This window comes from Chroicocephalus ridibundus, chromosome 6 (assembly GCF_963924245.1).
Source record: "Chroicocephalus ridibundus chromosome 6, bChrRid1.1, whole genome shotgun sequence".
Classification (NCBI taxonomy): Eukaryota; Metazoa; Chordata; class Aves; order Charadriiformes; family Laridae; genus Chroicocephalus; species Chroicocephalus ridibundus.
This window is the reverse complement of record NC_086289.1, coordinates 50,687,743-50,704,919: the sequence shown is the minus strand read 5'-3', so window position 1 is coordinate 50,704,919 and position 17,177 is coordinate 50,687,743. Positions and strand designations below refer to the sequence as shown.

At 38.4% G+C, this 17,177-nt stretch overlaps 1 protein-coding gene across 1 annotated transcript in view; it reads right to left on the bottom strand.

The window, feature by feature from the left end:
* Positions 1 to 17,177, bottom strand: part of LOC134517476 (collagen alpha-4(IV) chain-like) — a 74,482-nt gene that overhangs the window by 10,082 nt on the left and 47,223 nt on the right. Inside the window, exons 26-40 of the mRNA XM_063339014.1 lie at positions 16,800 to 16,868; positions 15,618 to 15,722; positions 14,882 to 15,100; positions 13,798 to 13,959; positions 12,989 to 13,159; positions 12,004 to 12,147; positions 11,220 to 11,327; positions 10,785 to 10,963; positions 9,533 to 9,596; positions 8,085 to 8,159; positions 7,510 to 7,617; positions 7,074 to 7,181; positions 3,078 to 3,149; positions 2,161 to 2,289; positions 279 to 386 (exon numbers count right to left, since the gene is read on the bottom strand). Of these exons, the coding sequence (XP_063195084.1) occupies positions 279 to 386; positions 2,161 to 2,289; positions 3,078 to 3,149; positions 7,074 to 7,181; positions 7,510 to 7,617; positions 8,085 to 8,159; positions 9,533 to 9,596; positions 10,785 to 10,963; positions 11,220 to 11,327; positions 12,004 to 12,147; positions 12,989 to 13,159; positions 13,798 to 13,959; positions 14,882 to 15,100; positions 15,618 to 15,722; positions 16,800 to 16,868 (1,821 nt within the window). The remainder of the gene's footprint in view (positions 1 to 278; positions 387 to 2,160; positions 2,290 to 3,077; positions 3,150 to 7,073; positions 7,182 to 7,509; positions 7,618 to 8,084; positions 8,160 to 9,532; positions 9,597 to 10,784; positions 10,964 to 11,219; positions 11,328 to 12,003; positions 12,148 to 12,988; positions 13,160 to 13,797; positions 13,960 to 14,881; positions 15,101 to 15,617; positions 15,723 to 16,799; positions 16,869 to 17,177) is intronic.

The window sequence follows — 17,177 nt, the reverse complement described above, 5'->3', positions numbered from 1 at the left end:
TTATTTCCATTTGCTTCTGTGGAAATTGAGATTTGTTGTAGCAGCAGGACTTGTACAGAATTATCACAAAGGCCAGAAAACTCAATCTGGAGATGTGTATTTTATCCTTGCTCTGGTGATCCTCTCCAGTGTTCACTTCTCTCTGTATTCACTTGAGGTATTGATTGGTTTCTTTGTCCCCTATGCACTTTTATATGTTATTCCAGCAACCCAGTGATTCTTAGTAGCCTCAGGGGCTTTTTTTACATGATCAAATTTGGTATTTTTGGTTTTAATACCTCTGATGCCATCCAAACCAGGTGGTCCTTGATCACCTGGAGGACCAGGAGAAGCACTATAAGGAGATTTTCCCATAGGTCCAGTGGGTCCAATAGGTCCTCTTCTACCTAAAAAAAAGGAAAGGAAAAAGAAATATGAGGTTTTTTTTAGATTACATAAATAAGTTACTAACTAAAAGAATGCTAACGTGAAGTCATGGAGGTAATGTATGCTCTCTCTTACATACTGAACATACCAATGATTAGGCTAATGAAGACATCTTAGAGAAGTGAAAATATTTGTTATCTTTTAAAATTTTTAATTCTTTCCATAAAATCTATTTAAACTAAAGAATTCATCATCACACATTGGCATATTGCCACAAATAGCGGTCTTCTCCTGTATTCTAACAATGTGAGAAATGGTAAAAATGTAAGATGAGTGAGGACTATGAAATCATTCTGCCTGGGACAGGCCAAGTATTCACAGATTGTTCTCAGCAAAAGTGAGTTCAACCATGTCCTAAATACCTCAGGGAACAAGATGAATTTACTAGCCTTAAACTTTTTTTTTTCCTAATTTTTAATCTGGATTTTTGATAATTTTTTTTTTAGTGCTCTTACGTGTGACAGGCAGGAAGAGTTACAGGTTATCATCCTCAGAGTAACACTTTGGAATAGTCACAGCTTATTAGCATGCGTTGCACCCTGTTGCCTTCTCTTTTCTACAAAAAACCAAATCTAGTTTCTTCAGTCTTTTACTTGACCCCATCCTTATATTTACTCTCTAGTGAGTCCTCCCTAATTTCTCAAAGCTGAACACAGTATACCATGGGAAGCCTTGCCCGTCCTACGTCAAGCAGTGTAAATACATCTTGGAATGAAACTTTTTCTCTTTTTTCCTCAACAGCACCATTCTGTTGACTCCCACAGTTCATGAACTAGTAACTGAATTGAGAAAAATGACTGTGTCTTCATCTTAGAATAATTCACCTCTGCTATTTTTCTTCTGTGTGTTATGTGACACTGGCAAGGTTTGGTAGAGTAAAGCTAACGTCATTTCTAATCACAGAATTGCTAAGTCTTGAATGGGCCTCTGAAAACTTTTTAGTCCAACCCCCTCCTCAGAGCAGGGTCAGCTAGAGCAGGTTGACTAGGACTCTGTCTGAGTGGGTTTTGAGTATCTCCAAGGATAGACACTTAATAACTTAATAACCCTCACAGGAAAAACAAGCCTTTTCCTTAACATTTAAGTAGAATTTCCTGTATGCCAGTTTGTGCTCGTTGCCTTTTGTCCTATCACTGGATACCACTATGAAGAATCTGTCTCCATGTCCTTCCCATCAGGTACTTATACACATTGATAAAATCCCCCTTGAGCCTTCTCTTCTGGAGGCTAAGCAAATCCCACTCCCTCAGCCTCTCCTCATGTAACAGGCACTCCAATCTCTTAACCTTCTTAGGGGCCCTTCCTCAAACACTTGCTTTTTCCTATTTTTATGCAATTCCTATATCACCAAGGCTCTTAAATAATCACAGCAATCTTGTGATACAGTTCCATCTTGCATTTACATCAGATTTACTATATTTCCGTGACTACCAGATCTCCTGCACTCTTTTTCTTTAGGAATTTCTTCCCAAGAGGCAACTCCACCTAGCACTTCCCTGAGTCTGTCCAAGTCCATTATTTTCTATTCTTATTCTTTCTCTCCTGTAACATACTGTAAAATACTGGGGTCTCTGTATCTACTCAGGAAACATCAGCATGTTATTGCAATAGAACTGTTTTTAGGGAGGGAATCTTCTGGGTATGTATTAACGTTCATACTAACCAGGGGAAGAGCCTGTATGAGCTTCATTTCAACTCTTCAGGGCACCACTAAGGAGAAAACCCCTTTCTTACCTGGGAATCCTGGGAATCCCCTTTCTCCAGGGGAACCTGGAATAGAAATACCAGGCCATCCAGGTTCACCTCTGTCTCCTTTTGGTCCAAGTTCTCCTGGGTATCCTGGGGGCCCTGTTTCACTTTGACCTTTATAGGAAAACAATTATGTACATAAAGCTTACAGTGAATACAAATACAGATGTGCAGAATAGAAATACCAGCTGCAGATGTTCCTCCTTGCAAGGGTTGCCTAGTGCTATTTTTCTGGTTCTCTCTTGGAAGCTGGATAGAGTTTTGTTGAATCTGGCCCTAATTCATCTCTTTCAAAGAAAGTAATCTCTTTGCTTTAATGCTTTTCTTCAGGGGTTATTTTATATGGTGTCATTATTGTCTGTAACTTGAAATGTAAACTGATTGCATGATCCTAAATTTAATTTTCTATCAGCATAAGTTTTTAATCTCTAGGTAGATGGTGAGCACTGTTTCTTAATACTGCTTCAAAAGCACCTTATGAAAGTTGCAAATGGATCAGTGTGTGTGAAATCCAGGTTCCTCTTAAGTTTGTGGCACAACTCCCATGGACTTTAATGGGGCTGGGATTTCACAAGTCTCCTTTTAATTTGTTAATCTTTTACATATAAAAAACCTGGAGACTTGGCTCTACTTTGAATCATCTGCACTGAACATTTTCATTTTATAAATGGTCTTGAAAGGTTCCAAGACAACTATGTGAGTAATGGAAGTTTTAAAGTTTTCCTCACGAATAACTGCAGGTGTGTCATTAGGCACACTTCAGATTATGTTTGAAAGTTTAGTCTGAGCCTTACTGATATCTTCTGGGCAAGGCAAGTATCAAAATAATGTGCATCATTCCTTGCACATTCAGTCATTTAAGAGAAGATTTTCTGTTCCGCATAGCTGTTTCCCTTCTTTACCTGGAACTCCTGCAGAACCTTTTTGACCTTTTAGTCCATCCAAGCCATCCAGTCCGGGCAGTCCAGGAAGACCTGAGAGATATTACAGGCATGACTGGGTGCCACAATAATCCTTTAAAGTCACAATTAAAAATTATGCCATTTTTTTTCTGACAACGCATTCTGGATCAAGACAGGGTATTTGCCAAACTTGATTATTCTTGGCAACTGAAGACGAAATCACATTGTACTGGAGTGCAGCCTTTTTGAAAGGGAAATGAAAAATCCAAAAATAGCAATCATAATACAGTTTCACATCAAAGCAATCCAAAAACATACCTTTTAATCCTTTAGATATTTTCTATACTGCAGCTAGCAGCAGGAAGCTCAGTATGGGCTAATTTATTCTTGTGAACCTCGTATCTGTGGCTAGACTACTACTGCTACATGTGATTAACTAGCCCAAAGTTAGCTGTGTTATCACCAGGTGACTGGGATGCAGACACCACCTAAAATAACTGTAAAGCTGGAACTTCTTTACTGCTTCTGTTACAAATGTAAGTGCAATTTAATCTAGCTGCACTACAAGGAAGCGAAATTTTCCCCTGGCTTCTTTTCCCTGGTCCTGCAGATTTCACACAGAAAACTAGGCTTTTTTGCATCACGCTGTTAAAAAAGTTCTTTAAACTGAACAGCACAGTCTTTGAAGGCAACAAATCTGTAAGTGAGACCGATGCTGAGATGTGATAGCATACAGTAGCTTTGTCACTAGTGATGTTCACTAGATGCCCAGATCACAAGCTGAGTGTTCATGGTAGTCAGATATAACTTTTGTTTTATAATCTGTGCTGTTTTGAAAATTGCTAAAATACAATACGTAAAAACATAGATGGCATTTTGAATGCATTTTTTTAAAGCGGAACTAATCTGAGATTGTGTTTGTTGTTTGCAGTGGAGGGTAAAAATATCTCCACATCATTATCAGTCTATAGTTTCCTAAGTTGTATAGACGAAGCATCAAATGTGAAGACATACAACTACTAAATGGAGACAGCAGCCTATCACCTGGCGATAGGAACAGATTTGGCAGAATTGATGAGTCATTTGGTAACAGGTTTCAAAGAGGTTCCAGATAGAGCAATAGACTTGGGATGCTTCTTGCTCCAGAGAAGTACAGATCAGAGACGACACTGATCATCAAGAAGTTGAACAATACTGTCAGTGCCTCTTCCACCTTTGCTGCTTATGTCTGCCTAGTTTTCTTCCCCACCAGTTCCTCTCCCTGCCATGTAGCATTCCCAGTCCAGTTGCAGTGCTTTTTTCCCACAGGTCTGAATTATCTTTCTGTCTGTCTCCTTTATCCCGTCTAGCTACTTCCTGGCATAGAAGATGTGGGTTCTCTCGTTCCTGTGCTTGATCCCAGCGTGTCCTGCAGCAGGCAAATCTGCTGTATATCCAGAGCATGAATCATGGGATAACTTATTGCTCTACTTAAGCACATATGAACGGATATATTTTTTTTTTTAAGTTTATAAGCTGGTCAAATTTGGCAGGAACAAATTGCTGTAGGAACGGCAACACAAATGTCCTTCATCAAGTGCTTCACCTGCCAAATTTAATGGTCCCTATTTCAAAGATGGGTCACCTGACAAAGAGAACTCTAGTGTCTCTTTATTTTTCCTAACAGACACACCCAAAATAATACTCCCATAGCTTTGTTCTCAGAAACTGCTGAATTATTTCAGTTAAAATTTAACAAAGGAATGAAAAGAAAGGAAAAAAAATAAAAATAATCCAGCCTGTAGCAAACACCAGTCTCGAAAAATTTTAAATCCAGAAGATTGTTTGAAAACCTGCAAGACATTGATAATATATTCTCTAAGCAATCCCCTGTTAATACGGGACACTAGTAATCCAACCTGTAGTATGTTTTGCGTCCTTAATTAACTGCTCTTTTAACTTTTCATGACATTCTAAGTTTCAGTCCTGCTTTCTGTAGTCTGCTTGTGCTTTGGGGATGTTCCCATTTTCAAATTTATGTTAAGAGTTGCATGCCAATTTGGGGAATTTAACAGCAGTATTTTAAAATGATTATAAACTTCTAACGATTTTTGGCACCCAGGTCACATTTAAAGCTTTTTTGATCTTTAGTTCATTCAGTTAAGATTGATGACTTGGTTTACTTGCTTTCCAGGGAATTTCTGACACATTTGCCAACAATCCATTATAATATCAGCACTTGTAATTCTAGATTTTTGGATTGCTATATTCCCATATTTCTAGGTACAGCTGAATTGGCTGACCTATGCATGAACCACTGTTTCTGTATTTTACAGCCCAATTCAGCTTCTACTCGCACAAGTAATTCCGCTGATGTTCTTAATATTACTTGCTTCATCAAGGATTACTCACACAAGTAAAGCTTGCCAGACTGAGCCCTTAACAAGTAAAACTATCTCTGTAATAAAGAAAATGTGAGTATGCTTTGGTAGATGCTGTTTAACTAATTTTTTTTTAATCTGAAAGTTCTTCAGGCACAAGGCATTTAATGTAAATGAGAAGCAATTAGACTAACAAGGCCGTGTACTTAGCTATGAACAGCCAATTAACCATTTCACTTCTAATGCTAGCAACAATATTTATTGAAAATAGAGTCGACATCTATATTCTCCCATTGAATTGGAATACAAATTCCATTCAGTTTTCATTACAGGGTATAATTTCAAAGGTGTTAACCTTCTTTTCAGCTATGCTGGTAACACATAGAATCCTAAGGCTTAGCACACAACTTGGTCTCTAATGAATTTCCATTTGGAGCTGAACTTTTCCCCCTGCAGCACGTGTGTTAATTTGTTACGTTTCCTGTGCAGGACTTGGGATAAGTTCTATACAATATAGAAGAGAATGTCTTACCACTTATGACAAGAAGGAAAGAGTCCATCTGCTACTAAGAAGTTTTCAGCAGAAGAATACTTTTTTTTTTTTTTTGACCCCTCTCAATTTAGACATCCGTGTCACTGCAGATCTCTGCTTTTGTTACAGCAAATATTGTTTGCAAAAATTAAATGTTCTCTTGCAGATTATGCACCAGCAAGGAATCTGTCATGACAGTTTAAATCGGCACCATTACTTTACTGCAAGCAATCATAAATGGTTTCCATTTTTCATTTAGATTTTCAGTAGTTTATAAGAAACCTCAATTTTTCCTTAGGCTGAATTTGAAAAAGTGGATTTATTGTCCCCTCTAATAATTTATCACAGGCCCAAGCGTTACTTTACTGTGATTTCTGTATATGGGTCAGTAATATTATTCTTCCTATCCAGGAACTGGGTATGAAGCACACTATAAGACAGAGAGGTAGATAGTTGGTTACCTTTCTTAATAAAATATTAATGTAACTTCTATTTTCAATATTTCATTCTGAGTATAGTAAATGTTAATAATGTTCTCCAACAAAAACAACTGCTGTTCAATCTAAACATAACAATCATTGTGAGAAGTGTAAATTAGGATTTGGGGGAAACATTTTTATGTTAAATCCACCAAAAGTCAGGTTTTGGAGAAAACAAAATAACAACAAAACCCAACCCAAGGCATCTTATCACAATTTGTCAAAACAAATTTGTAAGACAAAACTGTCCATAGTAGTCTGCTGGTTTTGTAGAGTAACAGTGGCACTCCCTGGTGAAAATGTAGAACACAGCATAATTGAAGTGAAAGATGTGAATTACTGCAAACTGCTTTTCCTTTCCTTAGCTTCTGCTTTCGGTTACATCAGTGGAGCCAGAATCAGTTTCTACCTTCTTTCTTACTCATTTTAGATTGTAGCCCAATTTTCTGAGGTAGCATTGATGTTTTCAAAGGTGATGGGAACTGGCTTAATTCTTCTAGTAGTTTAAGAGAATACAGAATCAAAATTATGCACACGTTTAGGCCTTTTCCATTTTCACTACTAAAAGGGTGTTTAAGTCTGATGCTGTTACGTTACCAGTAGAACTGCACTGTATACTGTTTACCTTTCCTGCCTTGGGATCCAGGTAATCCTTGCAATCCTGGGGGTCCCAAAATGCCATGTTTCCCTCTTTCTCCAGGTTCTCCTGGAAATCCCTGAGGACCTGTAGCTCCTGAGAACAGAAAAAAAAAATAAAATCTGTGAATATGTAAATCTATTAACATGTTGATTTTTTTTTTTTTTTAATGCTACACCAGCACACGCTGCATTATGCAGAGGTCCCTGAAAGTGCCTGGGAATGTATGAAGAATTGACGGGTCTTGCTCTGACACTCTGAGCAGACTATTGCTGCTGTCTATAGGTGCTGAAATAGCTTTCAATACAAACCTTCACGTGATCTCTGATTTAGCTAGCCTCTTCCACAGAGGAGCTGCATTTTCTCGTTTCCTATATCTTTTGAGGTGTCACATGGCACTGTTTTTTTTAAACTTTGGGATTACCTGGAAATCCAGGTATTCCTGGGTATCCAGGGTCACCCTTGGATCCTGGTCTTCCAGGTTGCCCTTGGATACCTGGTGAACCCTTCTCTCCTGGGAATCCACAGAGTCCTTAAAGAAAAAAAAATAAATCTAGCATTTATTTGAAGTCACCCATTCTTCATCTCATAATAAGTTTAAAAATATAAATGTTCAGTAAGGGGTTTCTTGAGTAGAAAAAGAATTTCATTAAAATACTTCAGATCCTTGCATCTGTTTATTAGCAATGAATTATACTGATCTTTCTGGTTATATCTGAAAGATACAGCAAGATATAGCCAAGCCAGATTTTATTCTGGTTAAGTATTGGTATGTTCATCGGTGCTGTACTAGACAATAGTAGACTCTACCTCCTATGTTCATGCTGGCCGTGAACAATGCTAGACATTACACATTGTGATACCTCTCCAATCCCTGGGTTTATAACTATAGAAAATACTGCTCAATATGCATAGAAAGTAGAGCTCCCTTCTCCGCTAACAAAACTTAGAGAAAATGAGTTCTTAAGTCCAAATTTTTCTTCAGTCAGACAGAGGTACCTGGTAATCCTGGATCTCCGGGAGGCCCTTTTCGACCAGGTGAACCAAGCAGAGGAGTTGGGTCACCTCTCTGGCCTGTTGAGGTACAATGACTTTAATTTCATGCAAGTATAATTTTCATTCACAAAACTGAAGCTGGACAATTTTGTAAGATTAGATAATTTACTCATAGATATTAACAGCTATAAAAGGGACTGAGAAGACACAGAATGAAAAATGCTTTGGCATATGCAAACTATCTGCCAGCTCAGCTTGTCTTGAAGTACTAACTCAGTTTGTGTTTCTTATGACTCCTGGCAGTATTCATGTAAATTTCTCATAATGAAAAAAACCCAAAAATTCCATGAACTTTCCCACTACTGACAGCATATACTGAAAATGAAAGATACTGCATAAATTCCCCATAACACTTTATTAAATACAGAGAACTCCTTACATAGCTTTGTGAGGATGTACAAAATCAATACAGCATGAGTCTATTAACTTGGTAAGGACTAGCTGAGGACAATTCTGTCTGTCTGTGCTGAAATTTCTGTTTATCTCAAAATCAGTAATTCCAAGCAATTTTGCCTTACATTGCCTGTACAAACGTGTGGCCTCTCCTACCAATTAATGCTGTCTTCGGCTTCATTGTCTGAAGAGTTAAGAGCAAATATCGAGTTCAAGTGTTGCTAGAAATTCCCTGCCATAGCAATCCCCACCTTTACTGGCTGTTTCCTGCTTTAGTTTTAATGATAACTTTTCCAGTAAATTTGTTTTCGATACATTTGATATGAGTTCTCTTATATATTGAGTATTGTTCTTTCTTTTTTTGTGTGAATATATTCCCTAGCAGAAAAGGTCTTGAATTTTTGATGAAATGGAAAATGTAGCTGAGAAAACAATTTCTCCTGTCCTTTTAATGCTTTTTTTTCAGGCAGTGATTTAATTTCATTATTTATTAGTAATGAAATCCTGCTCCAAGGAAATTTTGTAATATGGATGACACCATTCTGTATTTCTTTGAAAACCTTTTTAAAATCTAAATTTTATAGATAAATCTTTCAGAGTAATCTGTACCTATGTGAGAAACAATATGCAAACTTAATCTTTTCATATAAATAATGTTGCATGCATGACTATGAACTCTGCCTGATCTGTTACATTACACTTTCAGAAGTTCCAAGAATTCAAAAATCATAGCTTGGAAAACACTCCACAAAATTTGACACAAATTTGTCTTCTAAATCAGTAAGACCTACTTTATAAGGAATAAAGTGCTAAAGAATATACTGAAATGCAAATTTTGCCTTCAGGTAAGTCAGACTTGTTTCTAATGACATCCATGTTTTAATTATTTTCACTTATGTCCTGTTTTCCCTTTTCTACTGAGTACTTGCCATCTATCAGAGCATATACACCCTAACAATACTGCCTTTTTCAAAAGCATGTCTATATAAACTCATTACCTTTAGATCCTTTTGGGCCAGTCAGTCCTGGATTTCCAGGGATTCCTGGTAAGCCAACGTCACCCTGATTTTTTTTAAAAACAAAATAAAAATGTTTGATATATGATCTGTGTAGTAGTAATGATCTATAAGAGCATATGGTTCTCTTACACTGGTAAACGGACCAGAAATCAATACGAATAGGAAAACTGTATCTTAAGCTCAACAGAAAAGCAGGTTGTCTTTGTTACATGTCTAACACTGACCATTTGCACCTCCAAGAAACTGAAGATTAGACTTGCTAATCATCTTGAATTTGTGCTTTTATAGTTTATGCTAACTCTTGGCTTGAACGGCTTAAATTCCCCACAGATGGCTTGAGTAATTTGATTTAAAAGGTACCATAAAAATGTACCAAATACTATTGTGTGTTACCCAAAATTTACTATAAACATTAACCAGAAATATGTTGTGATGCAACAGTAAAAATGTAAAGGTTTTTCCGTGTTTCCTTTTGAATAATGACCTATAATCAGCAAAACAGATTATCTCTTTAAAGAAATATAATAAAAGACAAGCCAAGAAAAGATATGTTGTCACTTTACCAAAAAAACCAACTGTGCTTTATGCTTCATGTAATCTTAGTGCCTGTCTACCTGGCGTACAAGCCAGAGAAGAATTTTACCTTCTATTCATATGGGATATATATGTGTGGTTTTGTGTATTTGTTCTTGAGCAATATTGCTTGCCTGGGTTCTGTTTTGTGCCAGCTGTTGGCATGGGCACAAAAGACTTGGTTTGTCTCATCTATTGGCTTGACTGCTCCATATAGCAAGATATGAAGCAGCAGCTATATATTGACTTCATACTTGTGCTGCTGCTATGTTATGATCTCTGCAGTAAGTGACTAACCATCTGTTATTAGGAATAATGTTAAAGATTTGACTGCATCCATTTTTTGACCCCCCTAATTAGTGCAGCATAGCCTGGACTTCCAAGTGGCAATGTAACAAAAACACAACATGCAGCTAGGAGAGAAGGGGAGAGGCCCTCCATTGACCCTGACTACAGTTCCTGCTAAAATGTCATCAAAGCATTGAACTATCGCATTAAGGAATTTAATGGAATTTAATTATTTATTATACTGACAATCTCTTCTCAGGAGGAACATCTAATGGGTCACCACAATACAAGTAAGTACCCTTCATCGTATTTCTTAGAGGCAGGAGATAACTGCAAAGTCCAGGACATTTCACTACCACTTTCAGTTTACCTGGTCACCTGGTTGTCCTTGAAAACCCGTAATTCCTTTAAAGCCCTTTGGTCCTGGGAAACCCCGTGATCCTGGAAACCCCATCAGTCCGGTGTCACCATGGTCACCTGGCAGTCCTGGGACACCGTTCTTCCCTGGAAAGCCTGGAGTGCCTCTGAAACCAGTATTGCCTTTTTCACCTGAAGTTAATTGCAGAACAAAATAATGACCAATGTAGTCAAGCCATTATTTGACTATGCTTTGGCTATGTTTTGGCTATTTAGCTATGCTTTCACACTTTGTGCATTGCTTTAGTAATTGTCCAAAGAAACTAGCCTGCTAGTTTAAGAATCTCTAAACACAATAAAGTTGCTGGATGTTACTGCAGCTCTGAAAAACACCAGGGATTTATATCAGATGAATGTATGTACGCAGGGCTTTATTTTATGAACTTACCTCTTTCACCTCTAAACCCGCTCTCACCAGGAAACCCTGGTTCCCCCTTTTGTCCTTTCTCGAGACGGATGTTAATGCTGCCACTGTCTCCTGGAGGCCCTCTCTCACCTTTGAACCAAACAGATGGAATGTAAGTAAATACTCATAAGTGACATGTCCTGAAAAACAATTAGTGAAGACTTCCCTAACAGAGAAAACCTTCAAATACTAATGCAATTCTCAGTTGTTTCAGCAGGCTCGCTGCTAACAGAATTTACTATCCTTCTCTTGCTTTTTAGTTAATTCAGTAGTAACCCTGGAGATGCTAAATCAGAATTATTCCTTGCTTGTCTGGAATATGAAAGATGGCAATTGTATTTTCCACTCCACAGTGTACTGGCTGTGACTGCACCTTGGAGATGGTTATTCCCTTTCATATATAAATATTTAGAGAGATTATTTCCTGCATGCTTTACACAGATTGAAGAACACAGACAATAGGATAGGAAACTTGAAAAATCTAAAGTTTAACGTGTACAGGACAAAATTCAAGGTTTGTTTGATCATACTCTGTTTGATTTAGTAGTAAATGCCACCTAATGATCTGAGTGGAATTAATTTTTCTTTAGTTATTTTTCATTATGCATTCGTGAGTGAGATAACTGGATTTAGTATTTAGTATCTCTGAAAATAGAAGTGAATATACCCTTATAAAAAGAAGAAAAAGTAAATATATTCCTGACACAGTAGTAACAAAGCTAAACATAGCAAACATAACGACAGAGTGAAGCAGGTTTTCACAAACCTTTTAATCCCATATCTCCACGTTCTCCACTAGGCCCAGGTGGACCCATTTTTCCTTCTTCGCCCTTTACGCCGGAGATTCCCACTGGGCCTTGTGTTCCTGGGAGTCCTGGGAATCCTTGGGGTCCTTGAATCCCTTTGCTTCCTGGTAATATTAAATGCTTTATTTACATATTCAGTCTGCTACGCTGTTGCTTTCATATTCTAAGGAAGAGTATAAAGCAAAAGGCAGGAAGTTTAGAAGGACTCCTTAAGAAATGACTCTCCTAGCAAAGAGAACCAATAGTTGGAGCATGTTTTCATGCCAAGATCAAACTTGTCTTGAAATCCAGATTGCCTTGAAGCAAACAAACATCTTCTTCCTCCCTGCTGCCATCCCCTGGAGACTATTTCCTACTAAAGCACACTTTAAATACAATGCATAGCCTAAGACACCACCAGATTTTGCATGTGGCTACTGGAAGTCATGACTCCTACTGTCCAGGTGACAGAGGAGAACAGGATTTTGCTACACTTACTCAGAACTTTTGCCCATTAGCCAGTGATGATTTGAGACCAAGGTCACATTTTTTCATAGGTATTAGACATAATGTAAAGGTATTTCCTCACCTTCATCAGCATACAATCACAGACTGCATCAGTAAAGGATATAGTCCGGATGTAATAAAAAGCATATTGTTCTTATAATAGCATATTATAACAAGAACCTATTACAAATAGTCAGGAAATAATACAGGGAAGTATATCAGTGCTGTAAAACAACTAAAGCACCAAGATGCATCAAACTATTTCCATCCCTTTCTTTTTATTATAAGAGAAATAAGAAAGGATGCTATTATTATTGCCTCTTTCTTGCTGCAGGGTCTTATTCTCGAAGCTGGAAAAGGAGGAGGGTGCAAAGTACTTCCCAGCCTTAACAGGAGTAGAAATGGCTCCCTCTACAAGAGAAGTTATAGATGTGGTGGTTTGCAGGATGTTTATCGTACCTGGTTGTCCTGGCAAACCAGGTGGTCCTTTATTGCCTGGAAATCCTGGAAGTCCTCGGGAGCCTGGAGGACCTGGAGGACCTTGTGAGCCAGGTGAGCCTTTCAGACCTTTGATTCCTGGTGGCCCAGCTAGGCCCCTGTCTCCCCTCTGACCTTTAAAGCCTGGTAAGCCTGAGAAAAAGAGCTTTAATTTATGTAGGTAAATGCAGGAAGTTGTTCAGTTTGCTCAGTTCAGAAAAAGTTCAGCAATTGTATTTAAAAAGTAGAAAGTGATAGATTTTGGTATAAATTTGAATATCATCAAACATGGCAAAATAATTTGGAAATTTTGCTACCATGGTGGAATCCTGGCTCTGCCTAGATTTTTCACCTGGAATGTTTGTTTTCTTGTATTTCTTTAGTGAGAGATGTATCAGTAGAAGTGCCCTGTGAAAAATCCCTACTAATTAGTAAATACTTTTGATATATATATATCTCCTAGCTCTCCCTAAACCCTTCCATTTAAGAATAAGGAAGATAAAATTATCACAGTAATGACAGAATAAGAGATAACTCTTCTGTTTATTACTTGACAGTGAATACACTGTGATTTGGCCAGTTAAGGAGCAGTACTGGAAGGGAAGGAAAGTTGGGAAACATCTGAGATGCACACGATACATTCCTTGAGTTTAAGGAAATGTGCAAAACATAATGTACACTCCCACTAATGAGCAGCCCCCATGGAAATATTTGTCATGCCAGCCACAAAAATCATGTGATTAAATCTGCTAGAAAAGATGCTTTGAGGCAACCTGATGGATGTTGCGTACCTTGAGGTCCTGGCAGGCCCGTGACACCTCTGAGTCCTGGTGGCCCTGGTAAGCCCGTGTCACATGGTGGGCCAGGGAAGCCTGGACAGCCTGGTGCTCCTCTATCACCTTCTGGGCCTCTAAAACCTTTGGCACCTGGAAATCCTGGGGTACCAGGCTGTCCTGGAAACAAAATACATTGTAAAATGTTTTACTTCCATTACTCGCCATCCCTCAGAATTCCTAATTGTAATTTTAAAATTTACATGCTCAGTTATAGTATCTTACTTATCCTCTAGTTTTCGCATAGTTTGTGGAAACATGCTTTTCTGCAATTTAGAATTGGCTGTTGTGGAGAGCTTCTTTCTTTAAGGAACAAATACAAATTCAACTCTCACCTATAGGCAAGGATGACTGTATGGCACAAAAACTAGTTTCTGATGTGTAGGAGCTGAACGGTAGTTGCTCGCTGGCCTGCACCAGCTACACAGCACTGGGGTCAGTTCTATAGGTGTTCCCTGCACAGGACGGGGTGTGTGTCTGCTTAGGGCTGGGCAAAAGGAAAACCTATAAAAGGAAACAGCAATACTTGCTATGAAGTGGGAAGGAAGTGGCACTGTGGAGACATCTGTGGCAACCAGCAAAAATCCCCTTCAGAAATGAGATGTATGGCACCCAAGGTATTGAAGATTATATTGTATAACTCTGGGCAAAGAAATTTACCCCTCTCTCCCTGAGTGTTCTCCCACCTTTTGCCAGTTTTTCAGATTTGAGTAAGCAATCTGAGGCAGGGATTATCCGAGTGGCAGAGCAGGAGGCCCTACGCACAGATGGCCACTAGGCAGCAAGTAACAGTAGTAAGAATAGGAAGCTGCACTGTTACTCCATGGACTGGGTAAAGGCATCTTCCCCTTCTTGCAGCGCGGATCTCCTCAGTGTCTGATCAACCTTAACTGTAAAAGTGTAAATGGAAAAATAGGGTGTACCGCTCACAGTCACCATTATGGATCCAGGTAAAGAGTAAGTTTTATCTGAATCAGTCCTGACTTTGCTCAGATTTTCTCCTTTGAACACAAGGAAATGCTTCATAAAAACTGGCTCATACCTCGAAGTCCAGGAATGCCTGGATCACCCCTTGCTCCTTGTGCACCAGGGGGTCCTGGAAGTCCCCTGTTGCCTGGGATTCCTGGAGGACCATACGTGGTATCACCTGGAACACCTTTCTGACCACCTATGCCAGGTGGACCTGGAGGGCCATTTTTACCATCAATTGTAGGTCCTCTTTCACCTTCATCACCAGGATCACCAGCTTCGCCTCGAAAGCCTGTTGATAGGATTTTAAAATTCAAATAAGGCATAATTCAGAAGTTGGGTGGTTTTTCTTCCCCAAACTGTGGAATATTATAATGCAAATATAACCAGAATTAAATTATGACTTTGCAAAGGAAAATAACATACATTAAAATTCAGGTTTCTCATTTACAGCTAATGATACATTAGGACTGAAGGAGGTAACTATTCCTGTGGAAAGTGACAGTGATTTTCTTTGGGGCAGCATCTATCTTGTGTACTATCACTCTTGTCCAGTTCAATCCCTTTGCTAAAATGGTACTAATTATTCTCATTTTTCTGAGAATATTCCTGTTCTGGACACTGAACTTCAGGTTATTGCAGCACCTGCAATGCTGGAGGAAAGAACGGGAAACAGGTAAAGATTTGTCCTGCATTAGCTTTCATTGAAATGTGCTTCCTTCTGTTCTACCATGGTAGCTACCTTACCCTGCATGTACGCATTACAGCTTGACCAGCAGGTCTCCTGGATTAAGAAAAGCACAATTCACCTTCTGGCCCAGGGATTCCTGCTCCTGGCCTGCCTTGATGGCCTTTTTGCCCATCAAAGCCATTTGGTCCAGGGCCACCGGGGAGTCCTTTTAAACCCTTTGGTCCTGGAAACAGAAAGAAAATATGTAAAACCTGACAAAAGCTCTAAAATGTGTGATGTAAGGAACAGCATTGCATCTTTTATTCCATCCAAATTCATGTACTTTGAAGACAAGTGGATGTCATCTGCTTCTGGCATTTTGAGCAAGTACCACCATCCAAGTCACAACCAAAATGTATGGTTGCTGTTTTTATAAATGGACTTGTTCCCTAATCCATAAACAGCAGACTGAAAATCACCAGAGTAAATTAGAAAAAAAAACAAATACCTCCTGAAACGTTTCAGTGTTACAGGACATCAACAATATTAATTTGGCGAATGACAGGTATCGTTTCAAATTCTTATATTGTCCTCTGTTATATGCTGCTTTTGGAATGGTGCAGATGAGCTCAATACGCTAATCCCTGTTCTTTCATGTCTGTCTAAATTTTAGCTACCACCCACAATACTGATGTCAGGAAGCTGCATAACACCATATTAAGGAGCTTGAAAATCCAGTATCTCCATTTGTTCTGATCAGGATTTTCTTGGGCATTTCAAATGTTTTGGAGGTGATCACAACTAACGTTTTGCCAGTTCCTGGAAGAGTTCTTTGAATATAAATGAAGTTGAAAAAGTTGAAGTAATGTTAGTGAGTATTCAGATTTTAGGGCTCAATTGCAACTTGCCACGAGCAATATCGTTTTAGAAATTATAGACTTGCAGCATATCTTTGCCTCGCACACCTTTTTTTTCCCCTGGTATCCAGATGTACATATTCTAGGTTTTATCCGACTCCAGCCATCTGCATATTTTACAGACTCTCTCATGCATTTTAAGTGAGGCAGGACAGAGTTTCAAGGTACCTTCATTTAGTCATTTCTATGGAGGCAGCCTGCACGCCTTTTGATCATGCAAACTGCAGCTGTCTAGCCCTTGGTTCTGTTAGATGAGTATATTCCTATGGATTTGCAATTTTGCATTGCAACATGTATCTGTTGAAAAACTAGAACAGTATATCTTTTTAACATAGCTTTCTTTTTTTTTTTTAATTAGCAACTTAAAACTCCATTTCAAAAAATTCTCCCATCAGTAAACATACCTTGAACACCTTTAAAACCTGGGGGACCTGGATTTCCAGGGTATGGTAGCGTAATGCAGACAGTCTCACCTGAAGCGAGAGGGAGAAAGAAACTGGACTGTTTGATTTTAGAATAAATGGAGTCTGAACACTTACTGTAGTATTTCCGTGCAACTAACCAACCAGATGTGCAAAGGTAAAGAGAAGGGAGTGTTTATGCACATTGTTATTTCCATATTACTTAGTGTTTAATAGAGAATCTTAAAATATATTTTTCTTGACACTTATTTTGTATAGAATATTGGTAGTGATTAAAATTGTTCTAATACAGTTGTATTCTGTAAAGACAAAGATTTTTTTTTACTTGTTGCAGAAATTTGTCTTTGCAATAGTCTCTGT